Raw genomic sequence first — 25,585 nt, forward strand, 5'->3', positions numbered from 1 at the left:
GTTAGCAGAGGATTTATACCAATATCTTTTTTTCGCTAGCAAAATCTCTGATTAATTATTAAGTCATTTTTGTTGATACTGTTTAAAATTTTAATTGCTTTGCTCATTCATTATTGATAATTTTTATGTAAGGATTATTCATAAAATAGAAATTTTTTGTTTGGTGTTGAAATTAGCAGGGATTACAGCTCTAGCTAAATAAACAAAAGTTTATGTGCTGATTAAATATATATCTGTGTTACGAGCTTGGAATAGCCCTAACTTGCAACAAGGATTGAGAGAGTGATTCTACCCTTTACTACTGTTACTTGGAATACCAGATAATTGATATTCCAAGGCAGATAGGGTTTAACGTAGGGAAACCTTCAAGACTTACTAGAAAATCACAATCTAATTTACTGTCGGCGAACTCGCCGTTTATGTAGGTTTCATACCTAAAACCGCTATAGCTACACAAGTCACCTCGTCTATCAGAAATTAACCGAATTAATACCCTAAAGAGATTCTATCTGTACGTATTAGACACAGTCTAATGCTATTAAATTTACGGTAACAAGATTAGAAAAATGCTTATAAACAGTTTAACAGATACATATAAAGCTATTCTACTTGGATATTTCCTCTAAACTTGGGAATTGTACTATGAACCTTAACAACTTGGAGGTGATAGATATAATCCAGTTTAGCTGGTTGGCAATTACTATAATAGACTATGTAATCCTAGATTAAGGATATCAACTGTTAACCACTAAATTTACAACTAAGAAGACCGTAAAACATTTCTGAGATCTAAACATATATAGAAGGTAACATAGGAATAAAGTATACGTCACTGTATTGGAACTAGTATTGTGATTATAGACTGTTAGCCATGTTTAGTACAATGTACGGTAGATATTTATCCTAAGAGATATTTGGTAGCTGTAACTATAGACTGTAGTGGTAGAGACTCTATGCTAGAGTACAGATGATTATATACAGTAAGGTGTTGAGTTACTAATAAGACTATAGGTAAAAATAGAAACGTAAATCATATATTAGGATATGGTTAATTCATTGTACTTTGGCTGGTGTGAATAATGTCTACGTAAGTACTGTAGTCGTATCCATATTGGATTAATGATGGTCCGCAGTAGAATAGTCTTACTAAGAATAATTTAACTATGTATAAAATAAGTCAAAAGGCTGCCATGCGGATTGTAGCTGCGAATGCTACGGAAAGTATAAAAGCATGCAACTTTAGATTATTTTGCTAGTTCTTTCTAGAAGTCTTTAGAAGTAGTATTCAGCTAGAATAGAGCTGTGTGTAGTTAATCTTTGTATAAGATTCAATAAAGCCCTTATTTTTCTAAAATTTGGAATTTCGTGATTGGTATATATCGCAGTCACGAACATTACTTTCGTGACAGTCTGTAAGATAAAGGTCAGTGAATGACAATATTACTGCAAAATAAGCGACAGAAGAATATGTAAGTAGCCAGCATTGCGATAAGATAACACCGAGATCAAAAATCTACAAATTCACAATAATTTGTACACTTATGGCTTTACGTTAAGTAAAAATAAAGAACTGATGTTGTTTAGCCTGTCACGGTACGAGCTACCGTGAAGAATTAAATAACTAAATTTGGTGAAATTTAATATTTATGTACCGTCGTTATAATTAAATACTTACAGCATAAATCACTAAAGTTATATTATGCCAGAGTAAATTATATGTTGCGCTATAGCAATATCTCTTATATCGTCTCCGACATCAGTACAAGCTGTTGTGGTTGTAATTTTGACTTACAACAGGTCTTAGTTGTACTAAATGATTCTATGAATGGAAATACAGCAGTCTAATCATCCAGAATTAGTTCAAATCGATTAGATATCCAAGACAAGAAATACTTCTGTATTAATTTGGCTATTACGTTTAATGTTAGCTACTGCTGAAGGGTATAACAGCTCAGTAGGTACATATTTCAAATTAATAGCAAGCTATAAAGTAGATATTGGATCGAAAAAAGAAAAGAATAATTACTTCACATTGTTTATTTGCATCAGCACAGCGGTCATAATTGCAAGCAGCTGCAACTTAGTTGCTATCAAACTTTAGGCTTTTTACTGATCTAATTTGCTTATATGAATCCTCTATCAACTGCAGCAATAACCACTCGATCAGTAATTCTACGGTTTAGACGTATCATTGCTATCGTTCAGTACATTTGGCGTATTGTATGAGAACTAATTCATCCGTGGATGCGGTAAATTCTTAAGGTACTCCGACTAATGTACTAATTGGACTTCTTCTACACAAATAATCAATACCTGACCGATATCTGTTAGTCTTAGGTTACTCATTATTTGAGACCAAGTAATGATTCAAAATGACGTTAAATATTGTTTGATCTTGCGGTCTAACTGAGACAATATAGATCACAACAGATCTCACTACTGAACGTAACTAAATCAAACGGCGCACACGATTGGGCTTAGATTTCTCAAACAATTACAATTACTTGTAATTAAAGATAGCTGGCAACTACTACCTCCAACCCTGATGAGTTGACTGACTAGAGTCGAATTAGTAGAATCACTAAAACCAAAACCAACAGCTGTAATGTCGTATAAATCTTTAAATATTATGAGTAAAGACGTACAGTACTACTACGCGTTAGTGCGGTAAAACTAATTATCACAAAGCGATCCGAACTGTATTCGGTCAAAATTGTAATAAACATGAATAGCTATTACTACAGCTTAACTGAAGAATTATTTTTTTGGTTATTACGTAGGCCAATTTGCTATCAGTTTTATTGATATTTTTGCTCGTTAAATCTGATGGTTGACTTTATAATTACTCTTCCTGGTTTTAATAGTAATTTCACGCACTGACTCTACGTAATCATTGCATGTACTTACTTAAGGAAATTTATTATTCTTCAACTAGGTATATAAATAATAATGGAATTAAAAATCTTGATTTTTTGAAATTTGTACCAAGCCTGGAAAAATTGTAAGTTTGCAATAAGATCTTAGATATAACTTTATTCTACACAAGCTCAGAATGATAAGATTAAATGTCTAGATAATACAAGTCAAAGAACCGTACTTTTGATTCATAATCTCACATTGATTGTAACGTTATGAAAATAATATTACCTATATGCACTGTAGTATATTACTAATTATTTGCTATAATTAACAAAGCAATTTATTACTAACAGTAAATCGAAAATAATAGAGGTCGAGATTACTAGACAAGAACGCCTTCTTTTTACGTTTCTAAAATTAGGTTAGCAAGATCGAACAAAATTAATACGCTTAGTCACAAAATTTTTAATCCGCTAAAGAATTTGAAGACTTTGTAAGTCTAAAATCAATCCTAATTTCAGACAAATTTTACTTTTGTTCTTAAAATTCAGTAGAGTAAGCGCTTAGATGTGCCAATGAATTATGTAAAAGTAAATGGTAATAGGATAGATAAGATATTTTAGACTAAATACACCAATAAATTGAGTTAAACTCCGTTCGTAGAATGATTGTTCTACCAATTATAGATGCTTATATTTCAATAACTAAATAATGAGCCTCTACTCTATTATTTGATAGTATTTTGATATTAACTTATTCGTGCTAGTTAATTTCTTAACACCTATAGTTCAGAAATAGATTAAAAAGTTTAATTTAATTATTTTACTCGTATAGCTATATTTATTTGCCAATCTCTAACAATTTCTACGATAATTTAAGCTAAAATCAAGCTATTTAAATTTATCATAGGGATGTCTCTTCAAATCCTATCCATCATTTAAGTTACGAAGCCTTTTCTAAACTATCAAATTTATACAATCTGTAAGGTTTTCATGTCTTAATTGAATATACCGTATGTTAGTTTTCCTAATTATTATCATCCGGATCTACGTAGTCCATCATTCTCATACAAATTTAATTGAACTAACTTTTATGTTTATTTTAGTTATTTAGAAAATATTAGACTACGAAGATTAGATCAAATCAATTTAACTAACTCAAGCAACTTACAGTCACTGTAGGTCGTATTTTCGTAGTAGTTATGATATTTGTTCATTATGATTAATTAATTAATGAATATTCGGTTACCTTGAAGATCTATAGCATCTACGAATTTGTACATGTGGTAAAATACAAATATATTAATTATTACGCCGTTAACTTTTTATTCGGTAAGGATATTAAGAAACAACGAAATAACTGATCTGCAGCGTAGAAATTTTGAAGGTTTACGGGAATTAAGACTGCTGTAAGTCCGCATAAATTCGTAAAAACGCTAATACCTGAGGTATTAATTTATGTGCTCGGCACTGATGAAATTAGCTAAAATAAGCAAGAGATAAATATCTAACTTTTCAGTACGGTATTAAAGAGTACTAAAAAATGGCACCATAATCATAGTTTATAAATACCCGCTTGAAATACTCTAATAAAATCTAATTAGGGATTTATCGAAAAATGGAATATCATACATACCTAATGACACCTTCGTACCTCTTAAGAACTTAACCACGCTGTAAGCATTAAGCTGCTATAAAGTACTAACATTAATTAGGGAATATAAAATAATTTCACATTTATCATAATTATTATTAATAACTACAGCAAGGTGCTAAGATAGAAACTTCATGAACTTGTAATTTTATTATTTATAAACAATTTGGGAGCTTAAAGTAATTTATATCTGCGTAGGCTGTTCGACGATAACCGTTTAACAGAATTTGATGCCAGTATCATCTGTGAAAATACTAACATAAAAGAATTGTAAGCAAATCATTATGTTTAGGCTTATAGGTTCTACGAATATTATCGCTTGCTAAACCATTTTCCACCAGCAATAATATAGTAACTACTAGCATTAATGTGCTTCAATGCAGAAAACTTTTGGGTTATTAGTTTAACTGTTATTGAAAGATGCTTATGGTAGATTGAATGTGAACGATATTAAATTCTATATTGATCGAGCACTGACAACTCTTTTAAAATGAATATTAATTCAATCACTAAAAATAATTGTTAAGAGCAAGAAACAATCCTAACTTGCAACAAAGATTGAGAGTGTTTTGAATCTTTATGACTATAAATTAGAATACCAATCAGTCGATATTTCATTTAGATATAATTAAAATTTAGCTCAGAGACCTTAGATCTATGATGTCATACATTCATTTATAGATAAATACTAAGTTTTACAATGTTCTGTTAGTACTATTAACAAATGTTTACGTAAATCAACTATGAATCAACTGATTTTTTGATAACGCTCAGGTTCAGTTTTACCTTAACAATTGCTAGTGGTTACTATTCCTCCTGACTATAGGAAATCGTTAGCATTTAGATTCATATTGTGGGTAGATATTAGTGAGAAAAACCTTACACTAGGCTCGTAGTGGTAGTTTTCTGTGATAATAAAACTTTTCGCCATTACAAATTTTTAACAACCACATATCTTTATTATTCAAATGCATATTGAATTCATGATAAAACGCTATATGGTAATCATTATCGCGTATTTTAATAATTTTTTAAGCGGAAAGCAAAATAAAGCTTTCTAATTTTCATGTCAGATATGTTTGTTTAACATCAATTTTTTGTCTAAATTGTAACACATCTGACTCATTAATACATTTTATATTTTAGAAGTTTTCAATCAAATCAGATTCATACTATGGTAGATAAAAGTTGCATTGGCGGATATAAAAGATTAAATATTATGTTAGTACTACCAATCAACCTATAAATGCAATAAATCAATCAATTAATTTATTTTATTTGGGCAATTATTTCAGCTATAAACTTGAAAATTAATCAAGTTTGTATCTTATACGCCTAGCAATGATGGCAGTCATAGCTCATTTGCATACTGCAAGATTTTTGTTAGATTACTAACTGATCTAAAACAATTTCTAAATTCTTGTAAATAGAAATTTCAACAATAATTCACTGGATGATCGATTCAGTAGAGCACTAAATGCCATTAAAAGTGAAGTTTTGATAAATTTATATGACCTGTAAGATATCTCTCATACTCAGGCCTACTATTACGTTACCCATTTTAAGCAACATACACTCGAAGAATTATTGTGTATTTGCACTAGAAATATCGGTCGAAACAAGATTGCTCATTTCCCGGAAGTACTTCTTCGCGCTACTAAATCAAATTTACGTTTCATGTAAGCTTAAAGTGTAATCAGTAGTTAAAGAAATACAAGAAAGTGTGGCAACTTGAAATCTAAATAATATTTGATTTGAGATTAACTTTGGAAGTTTATTATTTGTTTCGTTTAACGTTATTTTTAGAAATATTGGCTTTAATAAGATTGGCAGAATAGATGTTACGAAAATTATTAGTGGCTTTCAATATTTTAACTATATTGAGTGTAAGACTAATAAAAGGCGTATCTGTCGCTATTACTCCCTGTAAGTATTAGTAACTTCACAATAATTGCATTTGCTAAATTGTAATAGCGGTCTAATATACCTTTCTAGATACTTTCTGAAACATAAATCATTAAAAATAACTTACAGTACAGTAGTCATCACTAACAGAGTAGTTAGGGTCAGAATGAGTATATAAGAACTAAGTACATTTAACTACTACATTTCAGCAACATTGCAGGAAGTAATTTAAGTTATCTAGAGTCAGGAACTTTTGCTCATATTCAAGATAGTATGGGAGCATTGTAAGTTTAATTTCCATCTGAGGTTCAATCCTGTATTTATAAGCTAATAAAGCGATACTTTGTAACGTCTACTAGGACATTGTATCTTAAATATGCGTATGTAATGTAACTTAGTATTGTGATTGTAGACTGTTAGCCATGTGTAGTATAATGTACGGTAGATATTTATCCTAAGAGATATTTGGTAGCTGTAACTATAGACTGTAGTGGTAGAGACGCTATGCTAGAGTACAGATGACTATATACAGTAAGCTGTTGAGTTACTAATATGGCTATAGGTAAGAATAGAACTGTAAATCATATATTAGGATATGGTTAATTCATTGTACTTTGGCTGGTGTGAATAATGTCTACGTAAGTACTGTAGTCGTATCCATATTGGATTAATGATGGTCCGCAGTAGAATAGTCTTACTAAGAATAATTTAACTATGTGTAAAATAAGGTAAAAGGTTGCCATGCGGATTGTAGCTGCGAATGCTACGGAAAGTATAAAAGCATGCAACTTTAGATTATTCTGTTAGTTCGTTGTAGAAGTCTTTAGAAGTAGTATTCGGCTAGAGTAGAGCTGTGTAGTTAATCTATGTATAAGATTCAATAAAGCCCTTATTTTTCTAAAATTTGGAATTTCGTGATTGGTATATATCACAGCGTATAAATATATATCAGCAGATTCTTAAAGAGAGCTACAATGACTAATGTTTTAAAATTTTTAAAATTGAATTAATGAAATATAGGAATCTGAATGATAATAAGCTAAAAAGGCTAGATATCTCGGATTTAGTGAATATTACGAACGATATATTAAAGCATCTGTTAGTATGGATTCGAAGTTTATGTCATTACCGATACAGTAGTAACGTCGGTGAGAATAGATAAATCGGAGAATTTCTAATACTAAATTTTGATTTTAGGCACTTAGCAAATAATTATCTAACAACAATAACTACCAAGAATAATATACAATTGAAAGCTCTATCACATCTGTAAGAATTTTATTAATGTCTTTTAATGTCTGTGTAGATGTTCTAATTTTAAAAGTATACAAACTTGTATCCATTTTAATTGTATCAGAACCATTTTAATAACGATATTTTGCTTAAAATTTCGGTAAATTTCACATTCAAAATCCCTAGAAACTTAATAAATAACAAGATAATAGATATTTGCTGGGGCAGCTCGTTGTCTACTGGTGCACCAAACGTTCAGAATTTGTAAGCTTGATTATGTACCGGTATTTAATAGCATACTTATGGCAAATATCAGACTCGTATACCATAAGAGAAATTTAAGCAGTTGATTGCAATTTATACAACTACATGAAAGAATAGTATTACCGTTTTATAAACGAATTTATAGAATACTACTAGTTGCTGAGTTCATTAAAGTCATTAAAATTTCGTTGCTAGAGGTAAAAAAAACTCGTTAGACTTAATGAAATAAATAACTGATGCTCTATTAAACTATAGGCAAGTGGACAACAATGGTATAAAAATATTGCGATCGAACTGCTTTTTTGGCTATACTAAATTGTACAGTGTGTAAGTATCTAATTTTACCTCATGCATCCGAAACAGTGCAATTTATTGATTATACTATATCACGAATGTAAAGAATTCTACTATACAATCAATATCATTATAATTTACGAAAGAAACCTAGTATCTTAGCAACAGATATTATTTGCAGATAATCATATTTGCTTCGATGATTGAAACGGCTTGTCACAACTTAAACTCTAAAGCAAGGAAACATGCTGTAAAACTCTATAAGTAAATACTGACTTAAATACTCTTTCACTAAACTTAAAATATACACAGCAAATACAATAAAGATAGAACATTTTATAACTATAAGACATATATACAACTTTTCATAGCACAATTCAACTCAAAATATTCCCATTTATATCGGAACCGCGTAACTTGTAAACAACAACAGTGTTATTATTATGCCTTACCAGAAAAACATCTCGAATTGAGAAGTTTCTTATGTAGTTTCTCCATCAGTAAATATTTTTAATCTACTATTCATACTTAATTTTAATCTGAGCATGTATGCTGTCCAAATTCAACTATCATTAGCTAGAACTTTAATCATCTTACTTCTATCTACACAAAATAGCAATCAATATCAAATTTGTAATAAACTATCATAAATATTATTCACTGTAACTTAACTAAAGCATTATTTATCTTATCTAGTGTAGTGTTCACATCTAAATACGGTATAGTCTATTTTTAGTAAAAGTATTAGTTTTCACTAGACTGCAGCATAATTCTAAGACTATAACATAATACTAAATATCTATGATCTATATTTAACAATTTACTCCGTGGAAATATCTTGTACTCTAGCTAACTTATACCTTAGCTTTAGCTTAACACAACAGTAACCTATTTTCATGAATCATTCGCGCCTATAAATAATTTCTTTTTGCTGTACTCCAGACATTATAAAAGCTATCTTCTTTCGTCTATTTCGTTAGTTAGTTAGTTCTGGTAGTTGCACGGTAAGCTTGCACACTTTACCTATTCTTCACTACTATAGTTGTTCAACTAGTAACGTCGTTACTTGCACGATAATCTTATACGATTATTCTCTTACACTAGCTCAATAAAGGTTACTCTCCCGTTAACTATTCTGTTGTACTTTACTGCGACTAATGTCGAACTCTCAACCTTCCGAAACATCACATCTAACACTACAAATATATGTATTTTTTAATATTTGCGAATATTATACTATTAAGCTATCCTAACAATAATTTAACACTGTAATACAGTTTTTAAATCTTATTCCTTCTAGATCGTTAATTAAGAATCCCTTAGTTCAAGTCAGTACAGCTTCGTTCCTTATTACACCGAAATTGAAACAAGTGTAAGTATATAAGTAGCGTCTTAAGATTAATAATGCATACTTCTTGTACAAAAATAAGGTATGCCCGTAAATTGAGACAACTGAAATTTTGCATCGTTACATTTCATGCGAAATGCTAACAGTAATCCTGAAAAATATTTATGAGCTGCTTTAAGGTCCTATTACTGAATAGCTAAGTTAATCATTTTTATATAGTTTATTCAAATCCATGTTATTCCTGTTTCTAATACAGATAGACAGGGTCCCTATCCTAATACTAAATTATAGTTTGTAATATTGAAAAACTTTATCATTGATTCTGAATTCTATCTTTCGTAATAAATTCAAAATTGTAATGTAACTTATTATTAGCTATGTAGACTGTGAGCTATGTTTAGTATAATCTACTATAGTGCGACTCTTGCTATATACAATTTAATATATAATTAATAGCTTATTGCTATAGACTGTAGCGGAAGATGCTTTGCTAGAGTGTAGATCTTTATATACAATAGGGTGTCGAGTTACTATTAAGGTTAGAGGTAAAATAGAATTATAACTCAAATATTAGGATACGGTTAGTTCATCGTGCTGACTGGTAAAAACAATGCCTATGTAAATGCTGTAGTAATTTTCATATTGGATTAGTGATGGTCTACTGCAAAATTTAGTTAGTTATACTAATCATAACGTGTGTAAAATATAATAAAACGTTGCTGTAATGAATATAGATGCAAATACTACTTAAAGTATATAAGCTGGCAACCAGAGTTATTCTAGAAGTTTTTTCTACTAGCTTTTACTAGTTGTATTCAGCTAGATTAGAACTGCACAGACATTATATTTGTATAAGATCTAATAAAGTTCTAATTTTCTACAATTTTTGGATATTTTCGATCGGTTGTATCATAATAAATTACTCACATCAACAAGTAAAATAATCAGAATAATTAATTATAGAAGTCGATACTTAATTCTATTAATTTATTTTCATAGATTTTCTACAAGAGAATATTTATGCTGTATTGTACCTCCTACAGTTTCATACTGTACCCCTTACATTGAACAAGATGCTTTTACGACTTGTTCAGATATCTTATCCCATCAATCTCTTCAGTTGTTTGTGTGGGTAGTTGGATCATTAGCATTAGTTGGCAACGCAATAGTTATCTATTTTCAAATGTTTAAAGTCAAGAAGAGTTCTGAACCTGTTCCAGCGATGCTTATTACCAATCTAGCATTTTCTGATCTAATGATGGCCGGCTATATTTTAATTATTGGCAGCGTAGATTTATTTTACCGCAATTATTACGCCGTTAACGCTGAAATCTGGTTACGCAGTTTCACATGTATCCTTGCTTGTTTTCTGTGCTGTACAGCAAGTTTAATGTCAGTATTTATGATGATTACAATCAGCATTGATAGATATATTTACATCGCATTCCCATATTCAAACAAGAATCTTTCGCCAAGCCTAACCAAATGGATCATTACTATACTCTGGATATTTAGCATCGTATTTGTCAGTATACCAGTTGGTTATAGTATTAATGCAAATGGCGATATGAGACTATACGAATATACGAGTATCTGCATGGCAAGCAACTATAACAATTACTATTATCGTATATGGCTCATTTCCTACGTGGTAATCACGTTAATTTGCTGGTTAATCACCTGCTTTCTTTATGTGCACATGTTTATCGCAATTTATAAAACCTCTAAAGCTGTTTCAGCAGTTTCTCATAATAATAGTAAACGAATTGCAATTAGATTATTCGCTATTGTTATCACTGATTTAATATCGTGGTTACCATATTACGTTTATATGGCTCAGATTATGGTTAAGCCAACCATTGCTGGCAGTGTTGTCTTGCAATTTGCGATTGTATTAGCATTGCCTATTAATTCTGCAATTAATCCATATTTATACACCGTCAGCAGCCCAACATTTATAAGATCGGCTAAACATCGCATCATAAAATGGGGTTGTGTAACAAGAATAGTTCCAAATAATACTAAAGAAATAGAAATTGGAATTAATAAAGACGAAAATATTGGATTGCGAACATTTAGCAGCAAGTCTAACGACAATATTACAGCTTCCACTAAAGATTGTTTAAGCAAGTAGAATCTTCATACACATGCATATTTATCACCTTCTGTAAAATGGTCTATAATATGCATAAAATGCAAAGTAATGATGGTTACCATGTAAGCTGTACGAAATAGCCGTAATATGCAAGAAAAATAAATAGTTAGATTTAGAAAGTAACTAACAATAATTCAATTAGTTTTGATTTATTGACTCACTGCATGCACGCGTACGGTTTTCACTATCACCTTGTAAAACAAGCATTAATTTTAGAAGTTTTGAGTTAAAGCATCATGGTATGATATTAAGTAACCTGTAATAGGCTGAGCTCACCCACAACAGGCGTAATTTTAAATCATTTTATTGCGAAGTTTAGTCTTAACATCGGTAGTGCAGCTAATAAGCTAAAGACTAAGATTATGGGATTGTACGGAAATAGATAAAACGTACGCTAGATTGTAAGATTGTGTAAGTGTCTAACAGTTCGTATAGAAGTAATTCTGTTAAGACGCTGACATTAGTATATGTCACAAATTCAACTTTGTGAGCGGTCCTTAAGACTAATACGACAGTTGTTTATCTCCAACTAACTTAGGTGATCTACTGATGGTAGACTAACTACTTCCACAGTAATACAACCTTTAGATCAGCTTAGGGTTTACTTATTTTATTATAAGTAATTTAGAATAGTAAGGGATATTCAACTTATTACCGCGTAACTAGTGAAACTTCTCTACTCTTCCAACTCTTCCTACTGCTGAACTCGAGCTACACTCTCGCTTATATAATGCTCGATTGTAATCGAACGTAACAATAACAAAAAAAACTTCGATACCACATTACACATGATTACGACTAAGCGATTTGTATGAGATTATTCTAGTAAGTCATAGTAATCAATATTAAATATTACCGAAAATGTTAAGTCATACAATACAATACTGTTATCACAACAAGTTCATATACCAACAATAATTTATAAACAACAATATCTTAATAAAAGGTGAGAGCCCTACTTCTAATAAATAACAAATATATGAGGACGAAATATTACTTCGTCACAGTATACTATAATACTGAAACTCTGTCAGCAACAATACTTTCTTAAACTTTATAATTTTGACAATGTAGTACTGTAACAAGTTCTTAAAGGCATCTAAACAAACCATTCAATAACCTATTACCTTCAGATTAATTTAAATAATCTGCTCTGCCTATTTATCAAAATAATTAACATGTGCCACAAACTTGTCTTTGTGATCGACTAAACTATTTTACTAGCTACTTAAAGAACTCCTACTAACTAAGGAGATAAAGTAATACTATGAATTAGACCATCTACTGTCTCACAAGTACTATAAGCGGCTAGAAGTTTGTTTAGCTTTTTAAGAGTCTTTTGTAATGAAATGAAAGCTGTAGAGATCAAGCAACAAAACTTTAACAAACTTTGATTCTACTTTCGTTGCACTCCGGTCGACTTAACGAAACTTTGACACCAAATAAAATTTTGGGAAATAATCGAACAACAATTTATTTCTAAACAAAAATGGAGAGATGTATAAACCGAACAACATTACAAATACTTAACTTTAAGTATTAATAAAATGAGTGACAGACTTAAAAACTGTTAACGACCAAACAGCCTTTCAAAAAGAAGAACGTTTTAACTTACGACAATTCGACCCCGAAGCCATTCAAATTCAACAAGTTCTTCAAAAGAATCTTCTTCTACTCTCTCTCTAAATTTTCTAATTGCACTATCATTTATAGGCTTCGTAGAGCCGTCAGAGGTTTTTAAAACTAAACATTTGCTAATCAATCGCTCTTAAGATCCGTTTTAGAAAACTACTTTTCTGACATTAGTATCGCTGAGTATTGACAGTTGATGTTTTAGCATCAGGTTGTACGGTAACTGTACGATTATAGACAACATTACATTACTTTACCGTCATGTTATAAATCCCCTTTCTCTAAGGATAAGGTTTTGTTACTAAGTCAAATTCCTTTACAATTTGAATAGACGATCAAACGCCCTTTCTTTAGATTAGGCAATTGCTTTCGGGCTACTTCTATAGTAATCTATATAATACTTTGTAAAATAATGAAGAAGAAAAGATGGCGACATTATGATTTGACAGGGTAAAACTTAAAGAGACTATCACTTTCTAGGTATTTTCTATAGTAAAATAATACTAGTTACATACTAAAAGCTACAAATAGCTCATATACATTTACCTTAAAGTAATGGGGCATTGTTGAAATATGCCGTTTGTACAATTTTACTTACATTAGTATTAGAATTAGAGATAAGTTTATAATATAATACGCTATAGAATCTAACATTAAACAACCTTAATTAATATAAATCAATTAACGATCAATTAAGACCTAGAGAATTAGCACCACAAAATCATCTAAGAGACCTGTCACGGTACGAACCACCGTGAAGAGTAAATGACTAAATTTAGTGTTTAACATTTATAAATGGAGATAAATAATAATGACTTACAGTAAGAACCATAGTAGTTTTTATTTTGTTACAGTAAATTATGCTTTATTGTAGTAAAACTTCTCATAAGGTAACTAATATTAATTGATGATAGTGTTATGTCTTGTGACGCTTGTGATGAATATCCTGAAGATATTCAATTATAGATGATACTATAATTAGTTATGTGTGTGGACACACTGTAGTCTAATTATCTAGAATCGTTCAGTAAAAGTTCAAATTTATGAATAATGTCTGTATTAATTTTGCTATCCAATATGAGCTAAATTTCGTGAACTGTTATGACTCATACATGATAACTGCTGCCGAAGGGTATTCAAGCTCGGCAGATAGTTGAATGAAATAAGAGTTTCATAGTTGTTTTAACGTAGAAGCAAAGACATCTAAATTCTTGTGAGGTAGTTAAGGGATACTGAATCCCGGAGACTACAGTAATTTAGAGATTTGTTTTACGTTATCTTTGTCACGAAGTTGGTTTGTGACAAGACCCAAATTAATAATTACTCAATAATAAGTAAGGTTGGTGCTAAATCAAATAGCATAAACATAATCATGTCATATTCCATAATCACTCCCAACTAGAAATTAATTTACACTTAACAAGAATTAACATCGTGACAACATATATAACATTGTCACAATTTCACTTCTACGATAAGGTAACGTACAGTAAATGTCTATAAGTAGCTACTGACTTAAACGCCGTTTTACTTAACGTTAAACTCATACAGCAAAAACTGTAAAGATGAAGCTATTAGCAAAGATACATCTACAACTTTTTACCACACCACTCAACTCAAACGTTCCCGTTTTATATAGGAACCGTCTAATTTGTAAACAACAACAGTATTATTATTATACCTTACTAGGAGAATCATCTCGAACTGAGATATTCCTTACAAAGCTCTTCTATCAGTAAATATTTTGAATCTCTTACTCATACTTAATTTTAATCTAAGCTCGTAGGTTGTCTAATTCAACTATCATCCACTAGAACTTCAATCACCTTACTGCTATCTATCACACAATAACAATCATTATCAAATATGTAATGAACTATTACAAACAACATCCAAGTTAAGGCATTACTTAACTTACCTAGCACTACAAATATGGATATTCTCTATACTATCTACTACTATAATTACTATATTATCCTAACGACAAGACAACACCGTAACAAACAAGTATGTAATTAATCGCAAAAAGTTTAAACGTAAATCACGTACATTAAAATTTCTATACAAGATGTGTTATAAAACTAACAAAAATTATAAAATACGTCGCAGTTTGCTATACCTTATTACATGAACCATCCTTTAGGAGGCTGTGACAGTATTAGATACTGTATTAGAGTAGAAATATCTGTGTTAAGATAATTTGGTTAGCCTATCCTTATTTAGTTAACTTCTAATTTGAATATACTGTGTTTTAATATAGCACTGGCTTTTTATGACGATGACATACATACATATACTGGAATTAGTAGTTATATTAACTATTACTCATAAAGTATTGAGGAGGAGTATATAAATGCAGTAAATCGTGTAATAAAATAAATTCTTAAACTTAGTGTTTAGCGTAAATAGCGAGGCGTCTAAGTCTTCGTGTAGTCTGCTAGTAGAGCAAAAGTGTTCCTGATAGTGCAGATATCGTTCCTTGATGCATAGTTCAAGGAATTAATTCATTGATCGTACGTTACGTTATCTTGTTGCAAAGCTTTTTTTTGCTAGAGGCCAAAAGATGAACGTTTTTAACATATTCGCGTAACGACCGAGTAATAATAGTCTCTTGCTGTTATTGTTCGTTTGCATACGTTATTCAAAATTTTAGTTTACAGAAATTGAGTGATTCTCTAAAATGCGACACACGAAGGTCAACACCGAAAAAATGGCCTTGAATAATAAGGTTTATTGATACGGCAGTGTATCGAAGAAGATTCCAAATTCTTCTCCTCATAAGAACAGTCGAAACGACTACGATAAATATAATACCACTTGAACAAATTTACAATCAAATTACTTCTATACAAACTAATAAATGCTTCCATTCTATAGCAGACACAAAAATTCGCGAATGTAAAAGCTCGGTTTAACACCTGGCAGAAATAAACAGGATGATTATACTGTAACTCTTATATTGAAGAAAGTCTGTATAATCCTATATTTGGCTATCAGATACGACCTTAATAGGAGAATCACAGTCTAGTCGGCGGAAATTAACGATTTGCAAATGATATGCAAACGACGCATCGCGCGACGCTCGTCGCCGGTCGCTGGGTTTTCATCGCTCGTGTGAAAGTTTATACTAGAAACAGTGCAAGTGCGCCATCTCATCTTATTAGCCACCCTACTGTACTGCTACAACTAGCTGAAATCATTTTAATTAGTTATCATGGTAAAATCTTAATTTACGTAATTTCATTAATTGCTATAGCCGAGGATAGGTGCTTGCTTTCATCAGCATCTAAATTTACCAAACCTACTTCTATTTATCATCTTACATGAAGTAATAATGACAAAGTGTATACTATATAAGAAACAAGCAATCACTTTAAAAAACTCCCCATAGACCAAGGGGAAAACCCTACTTTATTTAAACTTTAGCAAATATCTTATAAAATCAATTAAAAAATATAACAAGGGCAGAATTGCTGCTTCAGCCAATCATACTATCAAGAAAATTTTTCACGGTATCTTGAGCTCCTTAATACTTCCTAACTGGAACAAAAACTTAAACTGCTTTTCTATAGAACCATGCCACCTTTTATATGCTACACAGAGCAGTTAGCGATCGTAGGCTATCATATCACCATTATAAAGCATTCCAAATAAAAATAGCAATTAAACAAATACGATCAGATAAATTGTACCATAGATTTCCGATATTAACAAATCTAAAAATTGTACTTTCAAGTGTATATGTTTTGCATATATAATACATAACCACAAATTAGACGAAGACAGAACAGTCTTAACTTAGAACCCACATCAAAACGTTTGGGTTTACACTGCATTCAATAAAATAGTAATATGACTTTTACTTCATTTCGTTATCAAATTAGTCATAACGTTTCATCATCACTAAAGTATGAGTATTATACTGACTAAATATATCAAATAAATTACAATCTAAAATCGTGTAATTCTTATCAAAAATTATGCCACCTACTATTCTCAAGTTCTAAACCGAATAAAGAAGTCAAGTTTACAATATGTTATGATTCTAAATTAAATTTACTGCAATTTAGCCAAACTAAGTTATTTTTAAATCTACAATATTTATTAAAATAATATACTGTAAAGCTTGAAGAAGAATGCTAAAATTAATCTTCGTTACGTTAATGATAGGTTTTCGTCATCAATTAAAAATCTTAGTCTTAGGTTAAATTGACCAATTGTCCGCATTTTCCTACTCACCCACAAATTGGTACATAAAATTTATGCATTATGATACAATTGCTTGAACATTATAGAAAGACAAAGCATCCTAACACACAATCTTACGGTGCTTTTTAATAGAAAAAAAACAACATAGCGATGTGAAAAAATGAAAAAGTAAATGGCAAAGAACGCAACAAGATAATTAAAAGAGAAAATATAACTTTATTTACGTAAAGGTACACATGATGGACTTGGCTTCAATCCGTTGTAACAATTATATTATCAAATTATAATCAAAGTATAAAATTCTAATGTAATTTTTAATCATATGAATGCTTAATAAAAATATTCTCCTTTTCATATTAGTAATTTTACAACAACTAGAATAGTTCATAAGACATTTTTATAATTAATTACAGTAATTAATTTTTTCAGTTCCGTATCAATTATTCCGCCAGGGAGTAAATTACAGAAACGTGAGTATTATAGATTACTTTCTTAATAAATTTAATGTATGCTTACGTATTAGTGATATTTTCGATCTTATTAACTGAAGCTTCAGTGAATGATGTAAATTGTTGTATAAACAATTCTAAACTTAGGAATCAGTAGCCTGAAATATTAGTTTTGAATTATTTTAATTATGGTCTATCAATCGGCTCGATGATCTTAGAAAGTGAAAATATCCAACTTCCAATTTTAGATAATGGTTATGAATTTGTGATACTTGTTATGCACTGAAACTGATATACCAGCTTGTATATTTCTGATGACTAATAAAAATTCTTTCAACATTTCCACGTTTCTCACGCACAATATCTTGTCCTTCCGTTGTATTTTTCTTACGTACATTTGTTACGGTGTTAAATACTATATTACAGTAGAAATAACTATGTTAGGATAATTCTGTTAGACTATCCTTGTTTAGTTAACTTCTAATTTGGATATACTGTGTTTTAATATAGCACTGACTTTTTATGACAGTGACACTTATACACATACTGAAATTAATAGTTATAATAGGGAATGCAAATCATCTACTTACAATTCGAATCATTGCCATTGTAATTTACTTATGCTAGATTGTAAATTATCATGGAAATGTTCCGTGATAGGACATATCGTAATCTGACTATTCTGTATTAGTCATTGCATGTCTATGTTCGCAAATACTGTTGTCTGCATTAAGGGAGCAGTAGCTATAATTAATATCTAATTCAGTAAATGATTCCGAGGTTAATTGTATTAACTATGACTCATGAACTATTGAGGAGTAGTATATAAATGCAGTATATCGTGAAATAAAGAGAATTCTCCAACTTAGTGTTTAACGTAAAATACGAGGCGTTTAAGTCTTTGTGTAGTCTGCTAGTAGAGCAAAAGTGTTTGTGATAGTGCAGATATCGTTCCTTGATACGTGGTTCAAGGAATTGACTTATTGATCGTATATTAAGTTATCTTGTTGCAAAGCTGTTTTGTGACAACATTATAAATATTCTTTTACAGCACCACCATAAGAATCAGATGCTGACCCTCAATTATTAGCATAGATTGAAAAATATATTCATGAAATTTGTTCTTTGGTAATATATAACTCCTAATAAGCCTACGATGTTAAACTTTTAAATAAGATTGACAAAACTATTGAGTAAAATATAGTATTTGCTTTTGTTACGGAAAAAATCGGCTATCCTTTAATCATATTAGTTACTTTTGTTACGATACCAAAAAAATATGCATCTTTTTTTGTATTTACGCAATATATATTATACTTTCCTCTTAATCCAATTCTTTTCCAATAAGATGCAGTATCAATTCTGAGCGAAGTATTACACCTAATTTAATTAAATTTTCTTAAGATTTCGAGGAGGATAACTAGTTATTTCCCAAACGTATTAAAAACTGAAAGTAGAAACATTTGCAAAATCTATTTTGATTTGATAGATTCTAATAAAACTTTAGTAACTTGCAGTTTTACGTTCAAGATACTGTAAAATTTTTATATTACAAATGAAACCTTTTTCATTCTATCTTTCTTTAGGTGCTCGCAGACAATTTAAATAAAGACTCTCGTTGCATCATTTACGAATGCGGCATTTTATTATTATATTTATGGAAGTAAACTACAGCAATTAATACAGGATTGATTTATTTGTGATCTCAGCACACGTGATCAATCAATAACATAATGTCATAAGTAATACTTATTTTTGGCCTATTTAAGATTCACCTGCTAACAAATATTAAAACGAAAGTCATAATTCTGTAATTTTTTTACTTTTAATTTCCGTATCATTGACACCCTCCAATACGAATAGAGCTCTTTATCTTATGACCATCGAAGGCTATTAGAAAAGCTAATATTAGCTAGACAGTCAGAACCTTGGGAATTGAGTTTCTTAAAATAAAACGACGATCTCAATCATTTTTTATTCCACATATGTATTAAAGAGTTTATCAAATTTAAATATCAATAATCAAAAGTTTAAATTGCTAAGGCAAAATCACACGATGAAGACTGTAACTTTACGATTCTGCTTAGTTAATAGCAATAAAAATGTTATGATACTGTATTTAACTTTACAAACAGCCAGTGATATGAAAGATTATTCAGATTAATAATTTTTAATCCAAGATAATTTAGAATTTTCTCAATATGATAAACAATTTTTACATCTCTATAACTCAGAAGTTTAATTTCCTTCTAAATTAGTAGTAATTATGAATTTAAAATAACATGGTACGATTCTGCTGGTGCGCTAGCTATGTGACACTTCAATAAGAAATTTATCCGGCTAACAAAAAATGAGATAAAAATAAAAGAGCTAAGTAAGATTTTAATAATTTAAATACATATGTGCCAAGATAATAAGGTCAAATAGTAATAGCATTCTAACTTTCAATACAATCAAAATAACAAATTTTATTTCTATTGAATAATGAATAAAAGCAGCTATCCTGATTCAAAGCTTAATTTACATACTATTACATTGCAATCTAATATTGTACATACTACTACACTGGTAGTATATCCCGTTGAAAAATGCTTAATCAATCTATTTATCGAAAGAAAAGATAACATCTATTAGAATTTTCCATAGCTCTATAAATTAACTAGTAAGATCAAGAAATACAGATTTATCTATTCAAATAAACTGCAAACTAATTTTTAAAGGAAGAGAATTATTCTTTAGCAAAAAAGATAACGAACAAGTTGGCTAATTAACGATATCTGACTACCTTTTGTCTACATGAAGATACAAGAAATGGTTATTGTGGACGTTCGAATTCTCCTTCTAATTTTTATTGGTAAGAAAATATCACGGTAATCGAATAAAATTCTGCAACAAAATTTTTGCATCCTTTTATACCTAAAATCTTACCTAAAGTCTTAAAGATTCACATTTTCATCTAATGCCAGAGTGAAATGGCTAAGCTGCTATTTGCAAATAAAATTTTCTAATTCTCTGATAATACTAAAATTCACATTAATGAATACTGTAGTCATTCGTCCCCATAACTCTAAAAAATATTAACTAGATACTTTTTTACTTGTAAAATGTGATCGCCCTTCATCTACACCATAGATAAAATAAAGTTAAGATTTTACAAACAGTAATACTCGATGTCAGTTTGGTTTAAGTTCGAATGGACAGATATTGATTTACTTTTAGCAAAATTTGAGTTAAAATTCATTACGTATTCATTCTCTAGCGATCGTCATTTAAAGCTATAATTTCAATGAATTAAAAATATTTAGGAAGTAGGGTTAAATTAAAAACTGTAACGTTTAATGATAAACTTTGATAGTTCTGTTAGTCATTCGTTGAAATTAGCAAATTTCGGCCAGTAATAAATTTAGTAGTTCGATAGCTGGCAATAAAAGATGTCGTAACCTTAATAGATATATCTAATTACTGATCAGAAATTTGCAAAACTATCACACCGTTGATTTGACAATCTTTACCTTCAACAGTTACACAGACGGTTCATGCTTAGTTATGTATCCATTTAATTTAAGTTCCGTAAGGTAATGTAACAATTCACAGTGTAAATAAGGATAAGTTTCATAAGGCGAATCAGAATTGTTTATTTATTTGTATAATTTGGTTTTACAAGTAATTTAATTTTAGATTTAAGTATAGCAATTGTTGCTGAACTAATGCGAAAATTTACAATAAAGTATGTGTTTTTATGGTTAGTACACTTGTAGTTTTTCCGTCATTAAAACGACTTGTGGTTTAATACTGGCTATTGGTAATAAATGTATAAAATAATTATTTAAAATTTATCAGGGAATTGTAACTGTTTCGACGTCCTGGTCTTTTTCGATAACGTAATTAATAGTTAATGAAATATTAAACTAGAACGATACCATAGAAGTTATAGTATCTTATAGCATCACTTCCGCTACTGCACTATCAATCTTCATAGACTGCAGTATCACATAATTTAGATTCTTATGTAATATTGTTGCTTTAGAAATGTTAGGCATTGTCGAATAATGTTAATCGTATCAAAAACTTAAGAGCTTTTTATCATTGAATTTTAATGCTTGAATGCCTACTTACTTATATTCCTGTAACCGTAGCAATTATTATTAGTTAGCACAATAAAGTATGTTTGTCACCAACTCTGATCATATTTTACGTGCATACTGCGAACAATTTGATTACGATATACGAAAGCATATACATGCATGTATGCATATCTATACCTAACCTCACGACAACAACCAGTAATCCTTTAACGTTTTTAAATTATCAGTATCAATCCGATGGCATTCACGTTATAGATTTGTTTATCAAATTTTATTTAATTGCAATTTAAATATTTTAATTCAAGTACAACTTTCGCCCAAAAAATTTATCATAAATCGATTCTGTGACAAAGTAGCGTGAAGGGTAGATCTTAAAGGTCAAATTTCTTTAATATCCAACTATATTAGATATTTGATGAAAAAAGAAGCTCATCTCTACCCTTTCAGATTATATGATAGCGCAAATTCCCTTTTATTTCATAAAATATGCACAACTAGGAAATGTAAAACAGAATATTTTGTCGCATTTAATGCTAATTCCATTATTTATTAACAGCTAATATCAACTTTACATCGGCAAAAATTAATTGCATTAATCGCCGATCTACTTGGTTAATTTGCAATGGATTTCCACAAGACAGTAATGGCAACATTAATATATCGTCAAAATTACCAAAACTGTAAGTCGATAGCTTAAGCCAGCATAGTTTCTAAGCGAGCATGCTGCAGTCTCTGAAATCTCTGCATCGCCTTTGCTTAAAAACTGATTTGCTTATATTGCTTTTAAAATATCCATATAGAGTCAGATATTATAGCAGTTGGTAATGTTTGAAAACTCTGCTAAAACTAAATAATTTGATTGCCAAAAATACTAAAGTTTGCGAGCTTAAATTTTCCTATCCGTATTTTCTATGGCTTAATCGATTTTAAGCAAATTCTAGAGTAATTCTAGGTAGTATGCATCCATAATATTTATTAATACAATACTACTTTTCAAAATAGAATCATATTGCCAAAACGTTCGGGTAGTTTCTAGTTACTGGTTGCAAAGCGTTACACGGATTTTCAAGCTTTTATTTAGATTAGAGCATTGGCGTACATAAAGGAGCAAAATAACACTAACTGAAAAACTGTTTTAATGACCCCCTTATATTAGCTTTGTTAGTAAAATTTCATCTGTAAATGCTTTTCAGCGAAAAAATGTACTGATGTAACTATTACAGTATTTCGACTAAATTAATATTGTGCGTCGTAAAATTTTTATTTTAATTATATGTACGTGTGCTATTTTATTAGATTTAACAGACATTATAGGACGGAATTTCTATAACAATGATTTAAGTATCATAGTGATTGTGATTTTTCGGAGATTAAGAGTCCGCTATATTCTCCAGAAATTACAAGAAAAACGAATAAGAGAAATACTGGTCTTCATTGTATAATATATGTTCAACATACGCGTATATACTAAAATAGAATAGCGGTCAATAAAGCTAGCCAGCTTCCCGTGTGTAACTAGCAGAAGTAATAAAAGAGATATATGCAGAAAGATAATTCATATAACACAAGAATCATATTATGAGAGAATTATTCATATACGCGAACGAGTAATAAGACTGACATACTTCGATCTTAATGTATTTCCATAATACAATTGGATCAGAGTATAAATAGAACGTAAATAGAGTTATACTATAATATAATTAAAATTAACTTTTACTAAGAAGTAGACACTATAGTGACCGTCTTTTTTCTACTTTAAGAGAGCTTATTAATTTCACTTGCTATGAGAAATACGGTACCTTTTATTATTATAACATTATTCCAGTCATATGAATTAATGATTGCTTCCGATAATTGTCGACGGACGCCATATAAAATAAATGGACAGTTCTTTGTATTCAAGCAAGGAGGTCCGAATCTGAGCTTAACTTGGCCGAAAGCCGCAAGTTAGAACATAATACGACAACGTGATTAGTATTAATATGTAACAATACCTATGAAACTATTTCATGGTGTATAAAGAGTAAATTTATAAATTTGAAGCCTTATCTTTGAGCGAAATTGTAGGTTAACCCCGTTAATTTCAACGTAAAAGTTTAAGCTTGCGACCTCTAAAAGGCAAAAAATGACGTAATTTTGCGTCGTAGTTGTCAAATAGTGCCAATAAAAAATAAGCATAACCCATCATTTATCAAGCTATGCTGAATTATTATGCACGCCGATCTCTTAAGGATGCTTAACATTTTGAATTAAAATTTACGAAAAGAAATGCCTGAAACAAATCTATATTTAATTATTTAAAGCTATACTTCGTTGACTTTCAGCTACAGTACGGGCATTTAATAAATGTTAGTTTCCTAAGATCCTTGTAGATCCAAGATAGTCTTAGATCGTATCTCTATAATAAATTAACATAATTTTCTATCTCGTAATTTGATTTAACTATATATTATGTTTCAAACAATTGACAATTTAATTCAATTAATTGTCGAAGTTACTACTTATATCTTAAATTGAAAAATTGAATTGGATTTATATTATTTATTAGATATATTATATATATAGCCAAGTATTCTTATGACCTCAATTGATTTAATTAACTAGAAATTATTCCCTTCTAATTGTGTCCGTAAAGTTATCTTAAATATAAATGGAGCATTTACGGGAAATAATGTAATAATGCCATGTAAAAACAGATATTTGATGTCTACGCTTGATCAGAAGAAGACAAAACTGCTCTAACAATTTGTGCTTTATTACCCACTGTCAACTATTACATCTGAATGGGACTATTTTAGTGATTAAATAGAATTATTCTATGCTTACAAATCATGTTAACGTTGCATATAAGGTTTAAATAAATTTTTTTTTATTAATATCAAATAGTAAATTTAATTTCCAAACCATGAAGTTAAGTAATGATGCTCTTGCTGTAAATAAAATAGAAGCAATCCATAAATTGAGCTAATTTTTTCCTTTTACTTTTAATTAGAATAATTCAAGATGTTACCTCCGATTTTTTAGATCCAATAGTAGACTGTGGTGTATTTCAGGAAGTGTATGTACTTGATTCTTACCGTTTTCGCTAAACCGAAAGCAGTCATTTTTTACAAATCAATTAAGATCTACAAAGTAGGAAATAATTATCTTGCTCCCTTTACTTATCTTAACAGGACTCTTCGATTCTCTCAAGCTAAAACTATAAAACCAAATTTTTTTGCGGCTTGTCGTGAAATGAAGCATTTGTAAGTACTACAAAAGAAATTTCCCTATGCTGATCTTTATGAAACTGCTTGCTGCCATATTATCTGCTATGCATCGTATATCTTTCATTGTGCTAGTACCTACAAAAAAATACATCATGCAATAAAAATAATAAAGGTAGCATATTCCATGCTCTCACGGTCAAGCAAATTTGGAGGACTATTGCGCTATCTTTACTTCTATTTGTTATGATTCATTGTCACAAGCCGGCTTTGTGATAAGATAACATAAA

General features: G+C 30.0%; 1 protein-coding gene across 1 annotated transcript; it reads left to right on the plus strand.

Annotated features, from left to right (window-relative positions):
- Positions 1-1,431: 1,431 nt before the first annotated feature.
- On the plus strand, positions 1,432-11,690 carry TRIADDRAFT_62192 (uncharacterized protein; the record flags this gene model as incomplete). Its single annotated transcript, XM_002118112.1, has 15 exons — positions 1,432-1,469; positions 2,936-3,001; positions 4,196-4,267; positions 4,463-4,534; positions 4,711-4,782; positions 5,659-5,733; positions 5,943-6,029; positions 6,117-6,191; positions 6,319-6,438; positions 6,627-6,701; positions 7,438-7,515; positions 7,615-7,686; positions 8,170-8,241; positions 9,509-9,580; positions 10,556-11,690. 15 exons carry the CDS (start codon positions 1,432-1,434, stop codon positions 11,688-11,690), a joined length of 2,181 nt encoding a protein of 726 aa, XP_002118148.1.
- Positions 11,691-25,585: the final 13,895 nt, after the last annotated feature.

This window comes from Trichoplax adhaerens, genomic scaffold (genome assembly GCF_000150275.1).
Source record: "Trichoplax adhaerens TRIADscaffold_37 genomic scaffold, whole genome shotgun sequence".
Classification (NCBI taxonomy): Eukaryota; Metazoa; Placozoa; class Uniplacotomia; order Trichoplacea; family Trichoplacidae; genus Trichoplax; species Trichoplax adhaerens.